Source organism: Salmo salar, chromosome 12 (genome assembly GCF_965601325.2).
Source record: "Salmo salar chromosome 12, fSalSal1, whole genome shotgun sequence".
Lineage (NCBI taxonomy): Eukaryota > Metazoa > Chordata > Actinopteri > Salmoniformes > Salmonidae > Salmo > Salmo salar.
The window spans coordinates 4,219,972-4,237,542 of record NC_138302.1 but is presented as its reverse complement, the minus strand read 5'-3'; the positions used below and the strand labels follow the sequence as shown (position 1 = coordinate 4,237,542).

General features: G+C 41.4%; 1 protein-coding gene across 1 annotated transcript; it reads left to right on the top strand.

The window, feature by feature from the left end:
* The first annotated feature begins 419 nt into the window (after nt 1-419).
* LOC106564555 (uncharacterized) lies at nt 420-16,941 on the top strand. The gene is made up of 2 exons (XM_014130689.3): nt 420-1,264; nt 14,564-16,941. Exons 1-2 carry the CDS (start codon nt 910-912, stop codon nt 16,045-16,047), a joined length of 1,839 nt encoding a protein of 612 aa, XP_013986164.1. The 5' UTR covers nt 420-909; the 3' UTR covers nt 16,048-16,941.
* The last annotated feature ends 630 nt before the right edge of the window (nt 16,942-17,571 follow it).

The window sequence follows — 17,571 nt, the reverse complement described above, 5'->3', positions numbered from 1 at the left end:
GAATACTGACTTGCCTAGTTAAATAAAGGTTAAATTATATATATATATAACCTTTATTTAACTAGGCAAGTCAGTATTCACACTGTATTCTATTCGATGCCACTCCGACATTTGATTGTTTAAAAAACATTTTTTTATATATATATATATATATACATATATATATATATTATATATGAGATAAGTAAAGCAATATGTAAACATTATTAAAGTGACCAGTAATTCCATATCTAGGTTGTATGACAGGGTCAGAGACCGTTTGGACTGGGAGAATGGGGATTGGGTGGGTGGTGATGGGAGTAGTTTAGTTTGTAAGGGAATTATTTTTATTGAGTTAGAAATGCAGGGTTAGATAAGAGAAGAATATAGCGGTATTGGTAGGTCGTAACCGGTCTCCCACTCCAGTACAGTAGGGGGCGGTGTTGGCACCTGTCGGTCGGTTAAATAGAAACTAAAAGAAGAAGAACAACAACAACAGCTGGTCAGCCATCGCGGTAGCTTGCTAGCCAACATAGCGGAAACGTTCAAGCTCTTAAGACGTTTTCTGATATATGAGCCACTGTGTTTTGAACACATTTCTGTCGTTTAGCTAGTTACCCCATTTAATTTCCTATTTACGTTGTTATTGGTCAGCTAACTAGCTTGTTAAGTTAGCATTAGCCTAGATAGCTAACGTAGCTGGCTGGTTGAGTTAGCATTAGCCTAGCTAGCTAACGTAGCTGGCTGGTTGTTAAGTTAGCATTAGCCTAGCTAGCTAACGTAGCTGGCTGGTTGTTAAGTTAGCATTAGCCTAACTAGCTAACGTAGCTGGCTGGTTGTTAAGTTAGCATTAGCCTAGCTAGCTAACGTAGCTGGCTGGTTGAGTTAGCATTAGCCTAGCTAGCTAACTGTTAGCTAACATCCCCGACCATGAGGTCACCAAGCTACTCGCCTCCTGTTGAAGAAGAGGAGGAGGAGGAGGTCTGCTGGACGGAGGAAGAGGGTCTGTGGCTGAACGTTGTCGTGAAAGAGGAGGAAGAGGAGGAGGATGTCACAGTAAAACAAGAAGAAGAAGAGGAGGAAGGTGAGGCTGTTACAGTGAAAGAAGAGAAAGACGTTTCAGTGAAAGAAGAGGAAGACGAGTTCAGAGTGAAAGAGGAGGAGGATGTTACTGTAAAAGAAGAGGAGGAAGAGAAAGAGGAGGATGCAGTTTTTGAAGTGAAGAAGGAAGGAGAGATAACTGTCACATTGAAAGACGAGGAGACAGGCGATCTGATTAACACCAGTAAGTACTGTCTTAAGAACAGGCGCAGCTGTTCAACTGATGTGACAAAAGCTATGAAAAGTACCCAGATTTTTAATTGATAAGAAATAGTCGTTCATATCCACAAAATATGCTATCAAATCAAACTGTATTTGTCACACGCGCCGAATACAACAAGTGTAGACCTTACCATGAAAATGCTTACTCACAAGCCCTTAACCAACATTGAATTTTACCTTTATTAAACTAGGCAAGTTAGTGAAGAACACATCCTGAACAGGTAACCGAATTGTATACGAGATATATAGCCTTGCTACTCTTATTTTCAAATGTCTTTTACTGTTGTTTTATTTACACACGTTAAATCCAGTAAGTAAGCATTTCACTGTTGTATTCGGCACACGTGACAAAGAAACTTTGATTTGATTCTTATTTACAATGACAGCCTAGGAACAGTGGGTTAACTGCCTTGTTCAGGGGCAGAACGACAGATTTGTACCTTGTCGGCTCAGGGTTTCGATCCAGCAACCTTTTGTTTACTAGTCCAACGCTCTAACCACTAGGCTACCCTGCCACCCCAATACATTGCGGTTCAAAAAGAGTTAACAAAATATTTAGCAAATAAGCGAAAGTAAAAAGTAACACAATAAAATAACAATAACGAGGCTATATACAGGGGGTACCGAGTCAATGTGCTGGGGTATGCATAGATAATAAACAGCGAGTAGCAGCGGGGGGGGGGGGGGGGGTCAATGTAAATAGTCCGGGTGGCCATTTGATTAATTGTTCAGCAGTCTTATGGCTTGGAGGTAGAAGCTGTTAATGAGTCTTTTGGACCTAGACTTGTCACTCCGGTACTGCTTGCCGTGCAATAGCAGAGAGAAATCAGTCTATGACTTGGGTGACTGGAGTCTCGGACAATTTTTGAGCCTTTTCTCTGACACCTCCTGGTATATTGTTCCATTTTACATAAAGTATAATCACTTATCTAGAAAAGGTAGTGAAAACATTTAAAAAAGGTTGTTTTATCTTGATGGTAACCTCAACACCAAAGTTTTTGTTGTTGTTGCAGCTTTGAAATTGTTCTCGTTTAGTGGGGACTATCACAACACTGTCAATAACAACTGATTGGCTGAGAATAAAACCTGTTATCGGTATGACAACCAGATGTTTTATTTGTTTAATTTGAACTCCAAAGAGGGAAATGGCCATAATGGATACGTGGGCTGCTTATTATTAAGTTACGCTGTGTAAACAGTTTTCACATTTATGAGTTAGAACAATAGAATGCTTCTAACAGAGAGTCACCTTGAATTGATTCAGAGCACCGAGTCATTTCTCTCATTAACCTGGCTCTTCAATAGAGTCACCTTGAATTGATTCAGAACACTAACATCAGTTCTCTCATTAACCTGGCTCTTCAATAAAGAGTCATTTTGAATTGATTCAGAGCACCAAGTCAGAGCTGTCATTAACCTGGCTCTTCAATAAAGAGTCACATTGAATTGATTCAGAACACCAAGTCAGAGCTGTCATTAACCTGGCTCTTCAATAAAGAGTCATTTTGAATTGATTCAGAACACTAACATCAATACTGTCATTAACCTGGCTCTTCAATAAAGAGTCACATTGAATTGATTCAGAACACCAAGTCAGAGCTGTCATTAACCTGGCTCTTCAATAAAGAGTCATTTTGAATTGATTCAGAACACCAACATCAGTACTGTCATTAACCTGGCTCTTCAATAAAGAGTCATTTTGAATTGATTCAGAACACCAAGTCAGAGCTGTCATTAACCTGGCTCTTCAATAAAGAGTCACATTGAATTGATTCAGAACACCAACATCAATAAAGAGTCATTTTGAATTGATTCAGATCACCAAAATCAATAAAGAGTCATTTTGAATTGATTCAGAACACCAACATCAATAAAGAGTCATTTTGAATTGATTCAGAACACTAACATCAATAAAGAGTCATTTTGAATTGTTTCAGAACACTAACATCAATACTGTCAGTAACCTGGCTCTTCAATAAAGAGTCATTTTGAATTGATTCAGAACACCAACATCAATACTGTCATTAACCTGGCTCTTCAATAAAGAATCATTTTGAATTGATTCAGAACACTAACATCAATACTGTCATTAACCTGACTCTTCAATAAAGAGTAATTTTGAATTGATTCAGAACACCAACATCAATAAAGAGTCATTTTGAATTGATTCAGAACACTAACATCAATACTGTCATTAACCTGGCTCTTCAATAAAGAGTCACCTTGAATTGATTCAGAACACCAAGTCAGTTCTCTCATTAACCTGGCTCTTCAATAAAGAGTCACCTTGAATTGATTCAGAACACCAAGTCAGTTCTCTCATTAACCTGTTGGGGCTAGGGGGCAGTATTTGCACGGCCGGATAAAAAACGTAACCGATTTAAACTGGTTACTACTCTTGCCCAGAAACGAGAATATGCATATAATTAGTATATTTGGATAGAAAACACTCTAAAGTTTCTAAAACTGTTTGAATGGTGTCTGTGAGTATAACAGAACTCATATGGCAGGCCAAAACCTGAGAAGATTCCATACAGGAAGTGCCCTGTCTGACAATTTGTTCTCCTTCTAGGGCATCTCAATCAAAAATACAGCATCTCTGCTGTAACGTGACATTTTCTAAGGCTTCCATTGGCTCCCAGAAGGCGCCAGAAAGTGGAATGACGTCTCTCCAGTCTCTGGGCGAAAAACAGCAGGAGATTTTGTTACTGGTCAGGCTGAGAACAGTGACACTGGAGATGCGCGTTCATGTGAATTCTCCATGTTTTTCTTTCTCTCTTTGAAAGAATACAACGTCGCCCGGTTGGAATATTATCGCTATTTTACGAGAAAAATCGCATAAAAATTGATTTTAAACGGCGTTTGACATGCTTCGAAGTACGGTAATGGAATATTTTGACATGTTTTGTCATGAAATGTGCTCGCGCGTCACCCTTCAGATAGTTACCTGAACGCATGAACAAAATGGAGCTATTTCAATATAACTATGGATTATTTCGAACCAAAACAACATTTGTTGTTGAAGTAGAAGTCCTGGGAGTGCATTCTGACGAAGAACAGCAAAGGTAATCCAATTTTTCTTATAGTAAATCTGAGTTTGGTGAGGGCCAGACTTGGTGGGAGTCAAATTAGCTAGCCGTGATGGCCGGGCTATGTACTCAGAATATTGCAAAATGTGCTTTCGCCGAAAAAGCTATTTTAAAATCTGACACCGCGATTGCATAAAGGAGTTCTGTATCTATAATTCTTAAAATAATTGTTATGTATTTTGTGAACGTTAATCGTGAGTAATTAAGTAAATTCATTGGAAGTTTGCAGTGGGTATGCTAGTTCTGAACATCACATGCTAATGTAAAAAGCTGGTTTTTTATATAAATATGAACTTGATTGAACAAAACATGCATGTATTGTATAACATAATGTCCTAGGAGTGTCATCTGATGAAGATCATCAAAGGTTAGTGCTGCATTTAGCTGTGGTTTGGTTTTTGTGACATATAGGCTTGCTTTGAAAATGGCTGTGTGATTATTTTTGGCAGGGTACTCTCCTCACATAATCTAATGTTTTGCTTTCACTGTAAAGCCTTTTGAAATCGGACAGTGTGGTTAGATTAACCTCTTGGGGCTAGGTGGGACGCTAGCGTGCCACCTGTGGTGCACTCCATCAACAGCAGGTGCATTTCAAGAGCGGCAAATTTGAATCCAAATAAATGTCAAAATTCAAATTTTTCTAAAATACAACTATGTTACACCATTTGAAAGATAAACATCTCCTTAATCTAACCACGTTTTACGATTTCAAAAAGGTTTTACGGCGAAAGCATAAATTTAGAGTATGTTAGGACAGTACATTTACAAGAGTTGTGTGTAATGTTTTGTCAAGTCAAAGACAGGGTCACCAAAACCATAAAACCAGCTAAAATGATACACTAACCTTTTACAATCTCCATCAGATGACACTCCTAGGACATTATGTTAGACAATGCATGCATTTTTAGTTCTATCAAGTTCATATTTATATACAAAAACAGCGTTTTACTATGGCATTGATGTTGAGGAAATCGTTTCCCTCCAATAACCGGCAGTCAAGTCAGCGTCACAAATTAAATAATTAAAATTAGAAAACATTGGTAAAATATTATATTGTCATTTAAAGAATTATAGATTTACATCTTTTGAACGCAATCAACTTGCCAGATTTAAAAATAACCTTACTGGGAAATCACACTTTGCAATAATCTGAGCACTGTGCCCAGAAAAATACGCGTTGCGATACAGACTAGACGTCATGTTGGGGAGATCTAAAATCGAAAATACTATGTAAATAATCCATTACCTTTGATTCTCTTCATCAGATGTCACTTCCAGGTATCACAGGTCCATAACGAATGTAGTTTTGTTCAAAAAAGCTCATCATTTATGTCCAAAAATCTCCGTCTCGTTAGCACATGATGTAAGCCAGCCGGACTTCTCGTCATGAACGAGGGGAAAAAATATATTTCCGTTCGTTCAAACATGTCAAACGTTGTATAGCATAAATCATTAGGGCCTTTTTTAACCAGAACATGAATAATATTCAAGGTGGACGAATGCATAGCCTTTTATAACGTATTGGAACGAGGGTACCCAACATGAAGTAGCGCGCCAGGTGTCTAATGGGACATCACCGTTCCATGGCTCTTGTTCGGTCAGATCTCCCTCCAGAAGACTCAAAACACTTTGTAAAGGCTGGTGACATCTAGTGGAAGCAATAGGAAGTGCCAAAATATTCCTAAACCCCTGTGTTTTTCAATGGGATAGGTTTAAAGTCAATACAACACATCAGGTATCCACTTCCTGTCAGAAAATGTCTCAGGGTTTTGCCTGCCAAATGAGTTCTGTTATACTCACAGACACCATTCAAACAGTTTTGGAAACTTTAGAGTGTTTTCTATCCATATATAATAAGTATATGCATATTCTAGTTACTGGGTAGGATTAGTAACCAGATTAAATCGGGTACATTTTTTTTATCCAGACGTGCAAATGCTGCCCCCTAGACCCAACAGGTTAACGAGAGTCTTGTCTTTAAAATGGTGTAAAATAGTCATATGTTTGAGAAATTGAAGTTATAGCATTTGTGAGGTATTTGTATTTCGCGCCACGCAATTCCACTGGCTGTTGACTAGCAAGCGTCCCACCTTGCCAAGGGAGGTTAACCTGGCTCTTCAATAAAGAGTCACCTTGAATTGATTCAGAACACCAAGTCGGTTCTCTCATTAACCTGGCTCTTCAATAAAGAGTCACCTCGAATTGATTCAGAACACCAAGTCAGTTCTCTCATTAACCTGGCTCTTCAATAAAGAGTCATTTTGAATTGATTCAGAACACCAACATCAGTACTGTCATTAACCCGGTGGACCATTTCAGTTTGTCCGTGATGTGTACGCCGAGGAACTTAACTTTCCTCCACTACTGTCCCGTCGATGTGGATAGGGGGGTGCACCCTCTGCTGTTTCCTGAAGTCCACGATCATCCCCTTTGTTTTTTTGACGTTGAGTGTGAGGTTGTTTTCCTGACACCACACTCCGAGGGCCCTCACCTCCTCCCTGTAGGCCGTCTTGTCGTTGTCGGTAATCAAGCCTACCACTGTAGTGTCGTCTGCAAACTTGATGATTGAGTTGGAGGCGTGCATGGCCACGCAGTCATGGGTGAACAGGGAGTACAGGAGAGGGCTGAGAACACACCCTTGTGGGGACCCAGTGTTGAGGATCAGCAGGGTGGAATGTTGTTTCCTACCCTCACCACCTGGGGGCGGCCCATCAGGAAGTCCAGGACCCAGTTGCACAGGGCGGGGTTGAGACCCAGGGTCTCGAGCTTAATGACGAGTTTGGAGGGTACTATGGTGTTAAATGCTGAGCTGTAGTCGATGAACAGCATTCTTACATAGGTATTCCTCTTCTCCAGGTGGTATAGGGCAGTGCGATTGCGTCATCTGTGGACCTATTGGGGCGGTAAGCAAATTGGAGTGGGTCTAGGGTGTCAGGTAGGGTGGAGGTGATATGATACTTGACTAGTCTCTCAAAGCACTTCATGATGACGGAGGTGAGTGCTACTGGGCGATAGTCATTTAGCTCAGTTACCTTAGCTTTCTTGGGAACTGGAACAATGGTGGCCCTCTTGAAACATGTGGGAACAGCAGACTGGGATAAGGATTGATTGAGTATGTCCGTAAACACATCAGCCAGCTGGTCTGCGCATGCTCTGAGGACGCGGCTAGGGATGCCGTCTGGGCCGGCAGCCTTGCGAGGGTTAACACGTTTAAATGTTTTACTCACGTTGGCTGCTATGAAGGAGAGTCCGCAGGTTTTGATAGCGGGTCGTGTCGTTGTTACTGTATTGACCTCAAAGCGAGCAAAGAAGTTGTTTAGTTTGTCTGGGAGCAGGACATCGTGGTCCGCGACGGGGCTGTTTTTTATTTTCTAGTCCGTGATTGACTGTAGACCCTGTCACATACCTCTCGTGTCTGAGCCGTTGAATTGCGACTCTACTTTGTCTCTATACTGACGCTTAGCTTGTTTGATTGCCTTGCAGAGGGAATAGCTACACTGTTTGTATTCGGTCATGTTTCCGGGCACCTTGCCCTGATTAAAAGCAGTGGTTCGCGCTTTCTGTTTTGCACAAATGCTGCCATCATTCGACGGTTTCTGGTTGGGGAATGTTTTAATAGTCACCGTGGGTACAACATCACCGATGCACTTGCTAATAAACTCGCTCACCGAATCAGCGTATACATCAATGTTGTTATTCGCTGCAATGCGGAACATATCCCAGTCCACGTGATCGAAGCAATCTTGAAGCGTAGAATCCGATTGGTCGGACCAGCGTTGAACAGACCTGAGCACTGGCGTTTCCTGTTTTAGTTTCTGTCTATAGGCTATGGTTGATTTACAGCAGGGTCTAGTCTGGTTGATTTACAGCAGGGTCTAGTCTGGTTGATTTACAGCAGGGTCTAGTCTGGTTGATTTACAGTAGAGTCTGGTTGATTTACTGCAGGGTCTGGTTGACTTACAGCAGGGTCTAGTCTGGTTGACTTACAGCAGGTTCTAGTCTGGTTGATTTACTGCAGGGTCTGGTTGACTTACAGCAGGGTCTAGTCTGGTTGATTTACAGTAGAGTCTGGTTGATTTACTGCAGGGTCTGGTTGACTTACAGCAGGGTCTAGTCTGGTTGACTTACAGCAGGGTCTAGTCTGGTTGATTTACTGCAGGGTCTGGTTGACTTACAGCAGGGTCTAGTCTGGTTGATTTACAGCAGGGTCTAGTCTGGTTGATTTACTGCAGGGTCTGGTTGACTTACAGCAGGGTCTAGTCTGGTTGACTTACAGCAGGGTCTAGTCTGGTTGATTTACAGCAGGGTCTAGTCTGGTTGATTTACAGCAGGGTCTAGTCTGGTTGATTTACAGCAGGGTCTAGTCTGGTTGGTTTACAGCAGGGTCTAGTCTGGTTGATTTACAGCAGGGTCTGGTTGACTTACAGCAGGGTCTAGTCTGGTTGATTTACAGCAGGGTCTAGTCTGGTTGATTTACAGCAGGGTCTGGTTGACTTACAGCAGGGTCTAGTCTGGTTGATTTACAGCAGGGTCTAGTCTGGTTGATTTACAGCAGGGTCTAGTCTGGTTGATTTACAGCAGGGTCTAGTCTGGTTGATTTACAGCAGGGTCTAGTCTGGTTGATTTACAGCAGGGTCTAGTCTGGTTGATTTTCAGCAGGGTCTAGTCTGGTTGATTTTACAGCAGGGTCTAGTCTGGTTGGTTTACAGCAGGGTCTAGTCTGGTTGATTTACAGCAGGGTCTGGTTGACTTACAGCAGGGTCTAGTCTGGTTGATTTACAGCAGGGTCTAGTCTGGTTGATTTACTGCAGGGTCTGGTTGACTTACAGCAGGGTCTAGTCTGGTTGACTTACAGCAGGGTCTAGTCTGGTTGATTTACTGCAGGGTCTGGTTGACTTACAGCAGGGTCTAGTCTGGTTGATTTACAGCAGGGTCTAGTCTGGTTGATTTACTGCAGGGTCTGGTTGACTTACAGCAGGGTCTAGTCTGGTTGACTTACAGCAGGGTCTAGTCTGGTTGATTTACAGCAGGGTCTAGTCTGGTTGATTTACAGCAGGGTCTAGTCTGGTTGATTTACAGCAGGGTATAGTCTGGTTGGTTTACAGCAGGGTCTGGTTGACTTACAGTAGGGTCTAGTCTGGTTGATTTACAGCAGGGTCTAGTCTGGTTGATTTACAGCAGGGTCTAGTCTGGTTGATTTACAGCAGGGTCTAGTCTGGTTGGTTTACAGCAGGGTCTAGTCTGGTTGATTTACAGCAGGGTCTGGTTGACTTACAGCAGGGTCTAGTCTGGTTGATTTACAGCAGGGTCTAGTCTGGTTGATTTACAGCAGGGTCTAGTCTGGTTGATTTACAGCAGGGTCTAGTCTGGTTGATTTTCAGCAGGGTCTAGTCTGGTTGATTTTACAGCAGGGTCTAGTCTGGTTGGTTTACAGCAGGGTCTAGTCTGGTTGATTTAGAGCAGGGTCTGGTTGACTTACAGCAGGGTCTAGTCTGGTTGAATTACAGCAGGGTCTAGTCTGGTTGATTTACAGCAGGGTCTAGTCTGGTTGATTGGGTCTGGTTGACTTACAGCAGGGTCTAGTCTGGTTGATTTACAGCAGGGTCTAGTCTGGTTGATTTACAGCAGGGTCTAGTCTGGTTGATTTACAGCAGGGTCTAGTCTGGTTGATTTACAGCAGGGTCTAGTCTGGTTGATTTTTCAGCAGGGTCTAGTCTGGTTGATTTTTTTAGCAGGGTCTAGTCTGGTTGATTTACAGCAGGGTCTAGTCTGGTTGATTTACAGCAGGGTCTAGTCTGGTTGATTTTTCAGCAGGGTCTAGTCTGGTTGATTTTTCGGCAGGGTCTAGTCTGGTTGATTTTTCAGCAGTGTCCGGTCTGGTTGATCTGTACTTCCACACATTGACTCGGTAACGTACACCCTGTATATAGCCTCGTTATTGTTAGGTTCTGATTGTGTACTTTTTATTTTATAGTTTAGTTTATTTAGCAAATATTTTCTTAACTCTTAACTTTCTTGAACTGCATTGTTGGTTAAGGGCTTGTAAGTAAGCATCTCAAGTTAAGGTCTACACCTGTTGTATTGTTAGGTGAAGTTATGCGTCCTACAGTAGGTCTATGTTGTTGTTAGGTGAAGTTATGGGTCCTACAGTAGGTCTATGTTATCACCTGGGACCATTCAACAGTCTAGATTTACCAGGGTGTTACTGCTGTTCACCACCTGGGACCATTCAACAGTCTAGATTTACCAGGTTATTACTGCTGTTCACCACCTGGGACCATTCAACAGTCTAGATTTACCAGGTTATTACTGCTGTTCACCACCTGGGACCATTCAACAGTCTAGATTTACCAGGTTATTACTGCTGGGACCATTCAACAGTCTAGATTTACCAGGTTATTACTGCTGTTCACCACCTGGGACCATTCAACAGTCTAGATTTACCAGGTTATTACTGCTGCGACCATTCAACAGTCTAGATTTACCAGGGTATTACTGCTGTTCACCACCTGGGACCATTCAACAGTCTAGATTTACCAGGGTATTACTGCTGTTCACCACCTGGGACCATTCAACAGTCTAGATTTACCAGGTTATTACTGCTGGGACCATTCAACAGTCTAGATTTACCAGGGTATTACTGCTGTTCACCACCTGGGACCATTCAATAGTCTAGATTTACCAGGTTATTACTGCTGGGACCATTCAACAGTCTAGATTTACCAGGGTATTACTGCTAAACAATAAACCGTTTTTGGGGTTGTCATAGACTTACAATTGTTGTTTTGATTATTTCTTGAACAGTCTCTAAGAGACTATTTGGTTGTAGCCTTCCCTGTAGCTCAGTTGGTAGAGCATGGTGTTTGCAACACCAGGGTTGTGGGTTCGATTCCCACGGGGGGCCAGCACAGAAAAAAATGTATGAAATTGTATGAAATGTATGCATTCACTACTGTAAGTCGCTCTGGATAAGAGCGTCTGCTAAATGACTAAAATGTAAAAAAAAGAAACATGTAAAAAATGTTGTGATAATTGCAAAATATGTATTTTGGATGCAGCAGTTGTTAGCTTAAATGCTAACGCTAGGCTGGTAGCAAAGCTGTTAGGTAGAATGCTAACGCTTATTGACATTGGCTGGTAGCAAAGCTGTTAGCTTGAATGCTAACGCTTATTGACATAGGCTGGTAGCAAAGCTGTTAGCTAGAATGCTAACGCTTATTGACATAGGCTGGTAGCAAAGCTGTTAGCTGGAATGCTAACGCTTATTGACTTAGGCTGGTAGCAAAGCTGTTAGCTGGAATGCTAACGCTTATTGACATAGGCTGGAAGCAAAGCTGTTAGCTAGAATGCTAACGCTTATTGACTTAGGCTGGTAGCAAAGCTGTTAGCTGGAATGCTAACGCTTATTGACATAGGCTGGAAGCAAAGCTGTTAGCTTGAATGCTGAAGCTTATTGACATAGGCTGGTAGCAAAGCTGTTAGCTAGAATGCTAACGCTTATTGACATAGGCTGGTAGCAAAGCTGTTAGCTAGAATGCTAGAATGCTAACGCTTATTGACATAGGCTGGTAGCAAAGCTGTTAGCTAGAATGCTAATGCTTATTACACTGAGAGTTTGTAAAAAATCAGAGCGCCACATTCAAAACCACAAATCTAATCATTTCAATTTCTCAAACATAGGACTATGTTACACCATTTTATAGATACACTTCTCCTGAATCAAACCACGTTGTCCGATTTCAAAAAGGCTTTACAGCGAAAGCAAAACATTACATTATATTAGGAGAGTACATCGACACAAATAACCACACAGCCATTTTCAAAGCAACTACATGCATCACAAAAACCCCCAAAACAGCTAAATGAAGCACTAACCTTTGACGATCGTCATCAGATGACACTCCTAGGACATCATGTTACACAATACATGCATTTTTTGTTCGATAAAGTTCATATTTATATATAAAAACAGCATTTTACATTGGCGCGTGACGTTCAGAAAATATTTTCCCTCAAATACTCCCGGTGAATCAGCACCACAATTTACAAAAATACTTGTCATAAACGTTGCTAAAATATTAAACTGTCATTCAAAGAATTATAGATGAACATCTCCTTTATGCTAACGCTGTGAAAGATTTCAAAAAAGCTTCACGAGGAAAGCACTCTTTGCAATAATCTGAGTACTGAGCTCAGAAAAATACACTAGGCAATACAGATATCTGCCATTTTGGGGTCATCTAAAATCATAAGTTGCATTAGAAATATTCCCTTACCTTTGATCTTCATCAGAAGGCACTTCCAGGAATCCCAGGTCCACAATAAATGTTGTTTTGTTCGATAAACTCCATAATTTATGTCCAAATAACTCCTTGTTGTTTGCGTGTTCAGTTCAGCTACTCCAAATGTAGGAAGCGCGCGGAAAATGTGACGATGAAAAGTAAAAAGAAGTTGTATTTACGTTCGTTCAAACATGTCAAACGTTGTAAAACATCAATCTTTAGGGCCTTTAGAACGTGAAGATTCAGTAATATTTCAACCGGACCATTCCTGTGTCTTGAAAAACATTTTGGAACAGAACTACCTCTCTCGTGAACGCGCGCCAGTGAAGTGATGTCGTTCTCTGGGTGACAAACTTCCCAGGCTTCTCATTTGGTCTCTGTTCATCGTAGACGCCTCAAACAACTTTCTAAAGACTGTTGACATCTAGTGGAAGCCTTAGGAATGACTTGAAGAGAGCCCATGCATCCAGATTTCCACTTCCTGGTAGGATTTCTCTCAGGTTTTTGCTTGCCATATGAGTTCTGTTATACTCACAGACATCATTCAAACAGTTTTAGAAACTTCAGAGTGTTTTCTATCCAAATAATATGCATATCCTAGCTTCTGAGTTTGAGTAGGAGGCAGTTTAATATGGGCACATATTTTTTCAGAAATTGTCAATACTGCCCCCTATCCCCAAAGGGCTGTAAGAGGTTAAGACAGTTTTCAAATAACTTTGTAAAAGCATTTAACTTCTTGCGGATCATTGGGATGCTACCGTCCCACCTGGCCAACATCCGGTGAAATTACAGAGCGCCAAATTCAAATTCCATAAATCCTAATATTAAACATTCATGAAAATACAAGTGTCATACATCATTTAAAAGCTTAAGTTCTTGTTCATCCAGCCGTGTTGTCAGATTTCAAAAAGGCTTTACGGTGAAAGCACACCATGCGATTATCTGAGGACAGCGCCCCGCACACTAAAGCATTACATACATTTTCCAACCAAGCAAATGCGTCACGAAAGTCAGAAGTAGCGATATAATAAATCACTTACCTTTGAAGATCTTCATCTGGTTGCAATCACCACTGTCCCAGCTACATAACAAATGGTCCTTTTGTTCGATAAAGTCCTTCTTTATATCCCAAAAAAGCATGTTTCAATGGCGTGCTTGACTCAGTAATCCACCGGTTTCCCTCGTTCAAAATGCATACAAAATGAATCCCGTAAGTTACCAATAAACTTCTAAACAAGTCAAACAACATTCCTAATCAATCCTCAGGTACCCTAATATGTAAATATACGATAACATTTAAGATGGAGAATACCGGAGACCATTACCGGACATAAATAACGAAGTACGCGCACTCACCGGAACGTGCTACAAACACTACAGCCAAAATGGGAGCCACAAAAACTACAAATTCTAGCTCATTTTTCAAAAACAAGCCTAGAACTCTTTCTAAAGACTGTTGACATCTAGTGGAAGCCCTAGGAACTGCAATCTGGGAGGACTTCCTTTTATATTCCCATTCCCAGCCATTGTAATCAGAGGTGAGCTCAAAAAAAATTATTCTGGATGGATTTTCCTCTGGTTTTTGCCTGCCATATCAGTTCTGTTATACTCACAGACATTATTTTAACAGTTTTGAAAACTTTAGAGTGTTTTCTATCCGATACTATCAATTATATCCATATCCTAGCTTCTGGGCCTGAGTAACAGGCAGTTTACTTTGGGCACCTCATTTATCCAAACTTCCGAATACTGCCCCATAGCCCGAAGAAGTTAAACATTCATTACAGACTTAAATTGTACATCACGGGCATCACCTTTCAGCTAAAATAAACAGTGGATTTCTGCTGTTGTGGGCCTTTAACCATCGGTCTGACTTTGTTGTTCACACAGGAGAGAGACATGACTATAGTGGATCCTCTGGGGAGCCTCAACAACATCATGATGCTGACGAGGCAGAGCAGAGTCTCTCCACATCAGGACACCTCAAGAAACACCAGCAAAGACCCACAGGAAAGACACCTCACTGCTGCTCTGACTGTGGGAAGAGTTACTCAAGATCAGATTCACTGAAACTACACCAGAGAATTCACACAGGTGATAAATCTCATTGCTGCTCTGACTGTGGGAAGAGACTCACCTCTTCGGCAGATCTTAAAAGACACCAGAGAATCCATACAGGAGAGAAACCTTATAGCTGCTCTGACTGTGGGAAGAGCTTTAATGTTCCAAGCAGCCTGAAAACACACCAGAGAACACACACAGGAGAGAAACCTTATAGCTGTTGTCAATGTGGGAAGAGTTTTACTTCATCAAGCCGTCTGACTATACACCAGAGAACACACACAGGAGAGAATCCTTATATCTGTGATCAATGTGGGATGAATTTTACTACATCTAGACTGCTGACTTTGCACCAGAGAACACACACAGGAGATAAGCCTTATAGCTGTAATCAATGTGGGAAGAGTTTTGCTCACTCACGCAGCATGACAGCACACATGAGAATACACACTGGAGAGAAACCTCACTGTTGCTCTGACTGTGAGAAGAGATTCACCTCTTCAGCAGACCTTAAAATACATCAGAGAATCCATACAGGAGAGAAACCTTATAGCTGCTCTGACTGTGGGAAGAGCTTTTCAAAATCATCTACATTACAATCACACCAGAGAATTCACACTGGAGAGAAACCTTATAGCTGCTCTGACTGTGGGAAGACCTTTTCAAAATCATCTACATTACAATCACACCAGAGAATTCACACTGGAGAGAAACCTTATAGCTGTTATCAATGTGGGAAGAGTTTTACTGAATCTAGACGGCTAACTACACACCAGAGAACACACACAGGAGTGAAACCTTACCACTGCTCTGACTGTGGAAAGAGATTTGTTTCTTCAGGACATTTAAAATCACACCAGAGAACACACACAGGAGAGAAGCCTTATAGCTGTGATCAATGTGGGAAGAGTTTTACTCACTCAAGTAGCCTGACTATACACCAGAGAACACACACAGGAGAAAAACCTTATAGCTGTGATCAATGTGGGAAGAGTTTTGTTACATCTAGCCAGCTGACTATACACCAGAGAACACACACAGGAGAGAAATCTCATAGCTGTGATCAATGTGGGAAGTGCTTTGTTACATCTAGCCGTTTGACTATACACCAGAGAACACACACAGGAGAGAAACCTTACAGCTGTGATCAATGTGGGAAGAGTTTTGTTACATCTAGCAGTCTGACTATACACCAGAGAACACACACAGGAGAGAAACCTTACGGCTGTGATCAATGTGGGAAGCGTTTTACTACATCTAGCCATCTGACTACACACCAGAGAACACACACAGGAGAGAATCCTTATAGTTGAAATGAATGTGGGAAGAATTTTACTCAGCCAAACTGGCTGATATCACACCAGAGAACACACACAGGAAGTAAATATTGTAGTTGTGATCAATGTGGGAAGAGATACTCTGGTAAAAGATCTCTGATTAAACATCAGAAAATACATGAAGGAGTTGTTTCATGATATCAATCAAATAATGTAGAATGTTTTTAATATTGTAGAAGGCGTATTTTAATGATGTCACAATGTAGAATGTTTTAACATTGTAGAAGGCGTATTTTAATGATGTCACAATGTAGAATGTTGTAGAAGGTGTATTTTAATGATGTCACAATCTAGAATGTTTTAACGTTGTAGTAGGAGTATTTTAATTAATAATGTCACAATGTAAAATATATATACTGAGTGAGATATCCTTCCTTGTGCGCCTTCGCTCCCGGTCTTTCCTTGTCCGCTACTTTAGTAAACAAAACCTACAGACGAGAGCAGTATCCTAAACGCTTCTAGTGCGCAATCCCACATTTCTGAAGAAGTGATTTCCGTTCACACCATTTCTAAGACTGAAGCACTTGTGTGTAGTAGTAAAACAGAGGCTGAAAATGTAGAGGGGGTTTGAGTCTCATCCCCCCCCCCCAAAGAATGGCTTGATGATGCTCTCAGTAGAAATGTACAGGGGGTTTTAGTCTCACCCCCCCCCCCCCCCCCCCCCCAAACAATGGCTTGATGATGCTCTCAGTAGAAATGTACAGGGTGTTTAAGGCTCATCCCCCCTCTAAAGAATGGCTTGATGATGCTCTCAGTAGAAATGTACAGGGGGTTTGAGGGACCCCCCCCCCCCCCTAAAGAATGGCTTGATGATGCTCTCAGTAGAAATGTACAGGGTGTTTAAGGCTCATTCCCCCCCCCCCCCCCCCCCCCACCCCCCCCCCCCCTAAAGAATGGCTTGATGATGAATTAATATTAGAGTGTTTTCTGTAATTGGTGTGTGTAGCCTCGTATTGGTGTTCCATACCTCCATCTAGTGATGTCTCTAGCTCTCTTCTCTCACCATCCTGTTTGTATTTATTCCCGAGGGAAAACGTTCCCATGTATAAGCAATCATTTATGATGTTTCTCTGTCTGCTTTTGTATATTTGGTATATATAATGTAGAGCATGCATTCTGTTGTACTAGGTACTGATTTATAGATGTTCTGATGGGTTTTCTTGCCCCGTCATGTGACATGTAATTACCATTTGAAATAGAAGCCTGGTGGTCTATTCACACTGACGATGGCCTGAGATCATGTGACATGTAATTACCATTTGAAATAGAAGCCTGGTGCCTTTTCACACTGATGATGGCCTGAGATCATGTGACATGTAATTATCATTGAAATAGAAGCCTGGTGCCTATTCACACTGATCATGACCTGAGATCATGTGACATACAATTACCAGCGAAATAGAAGCCTGGTGCATATTCACGCTAATGATGACCTGAGATCATGTGACATGTAATTACCATTGAAATAGAAGCCTGGTGCCTATTCACAATGACGATGGC

Coding starts and splice junctions, on each gene's coding strand:
- LOC106564555 (XM_014130689.3), top strand. CDS start 910: ATGAGGTCACCAAGCTACTCGCCTCCTGTTGAAGAAGAGGAGGAGGAG. Junction 1,265..14,563: donor AGGCGATCTGATTAACACCA/GTAAGTACTGTC, acceptor TTGTTCACACAG/GAGAGAGACATGACTATAGT.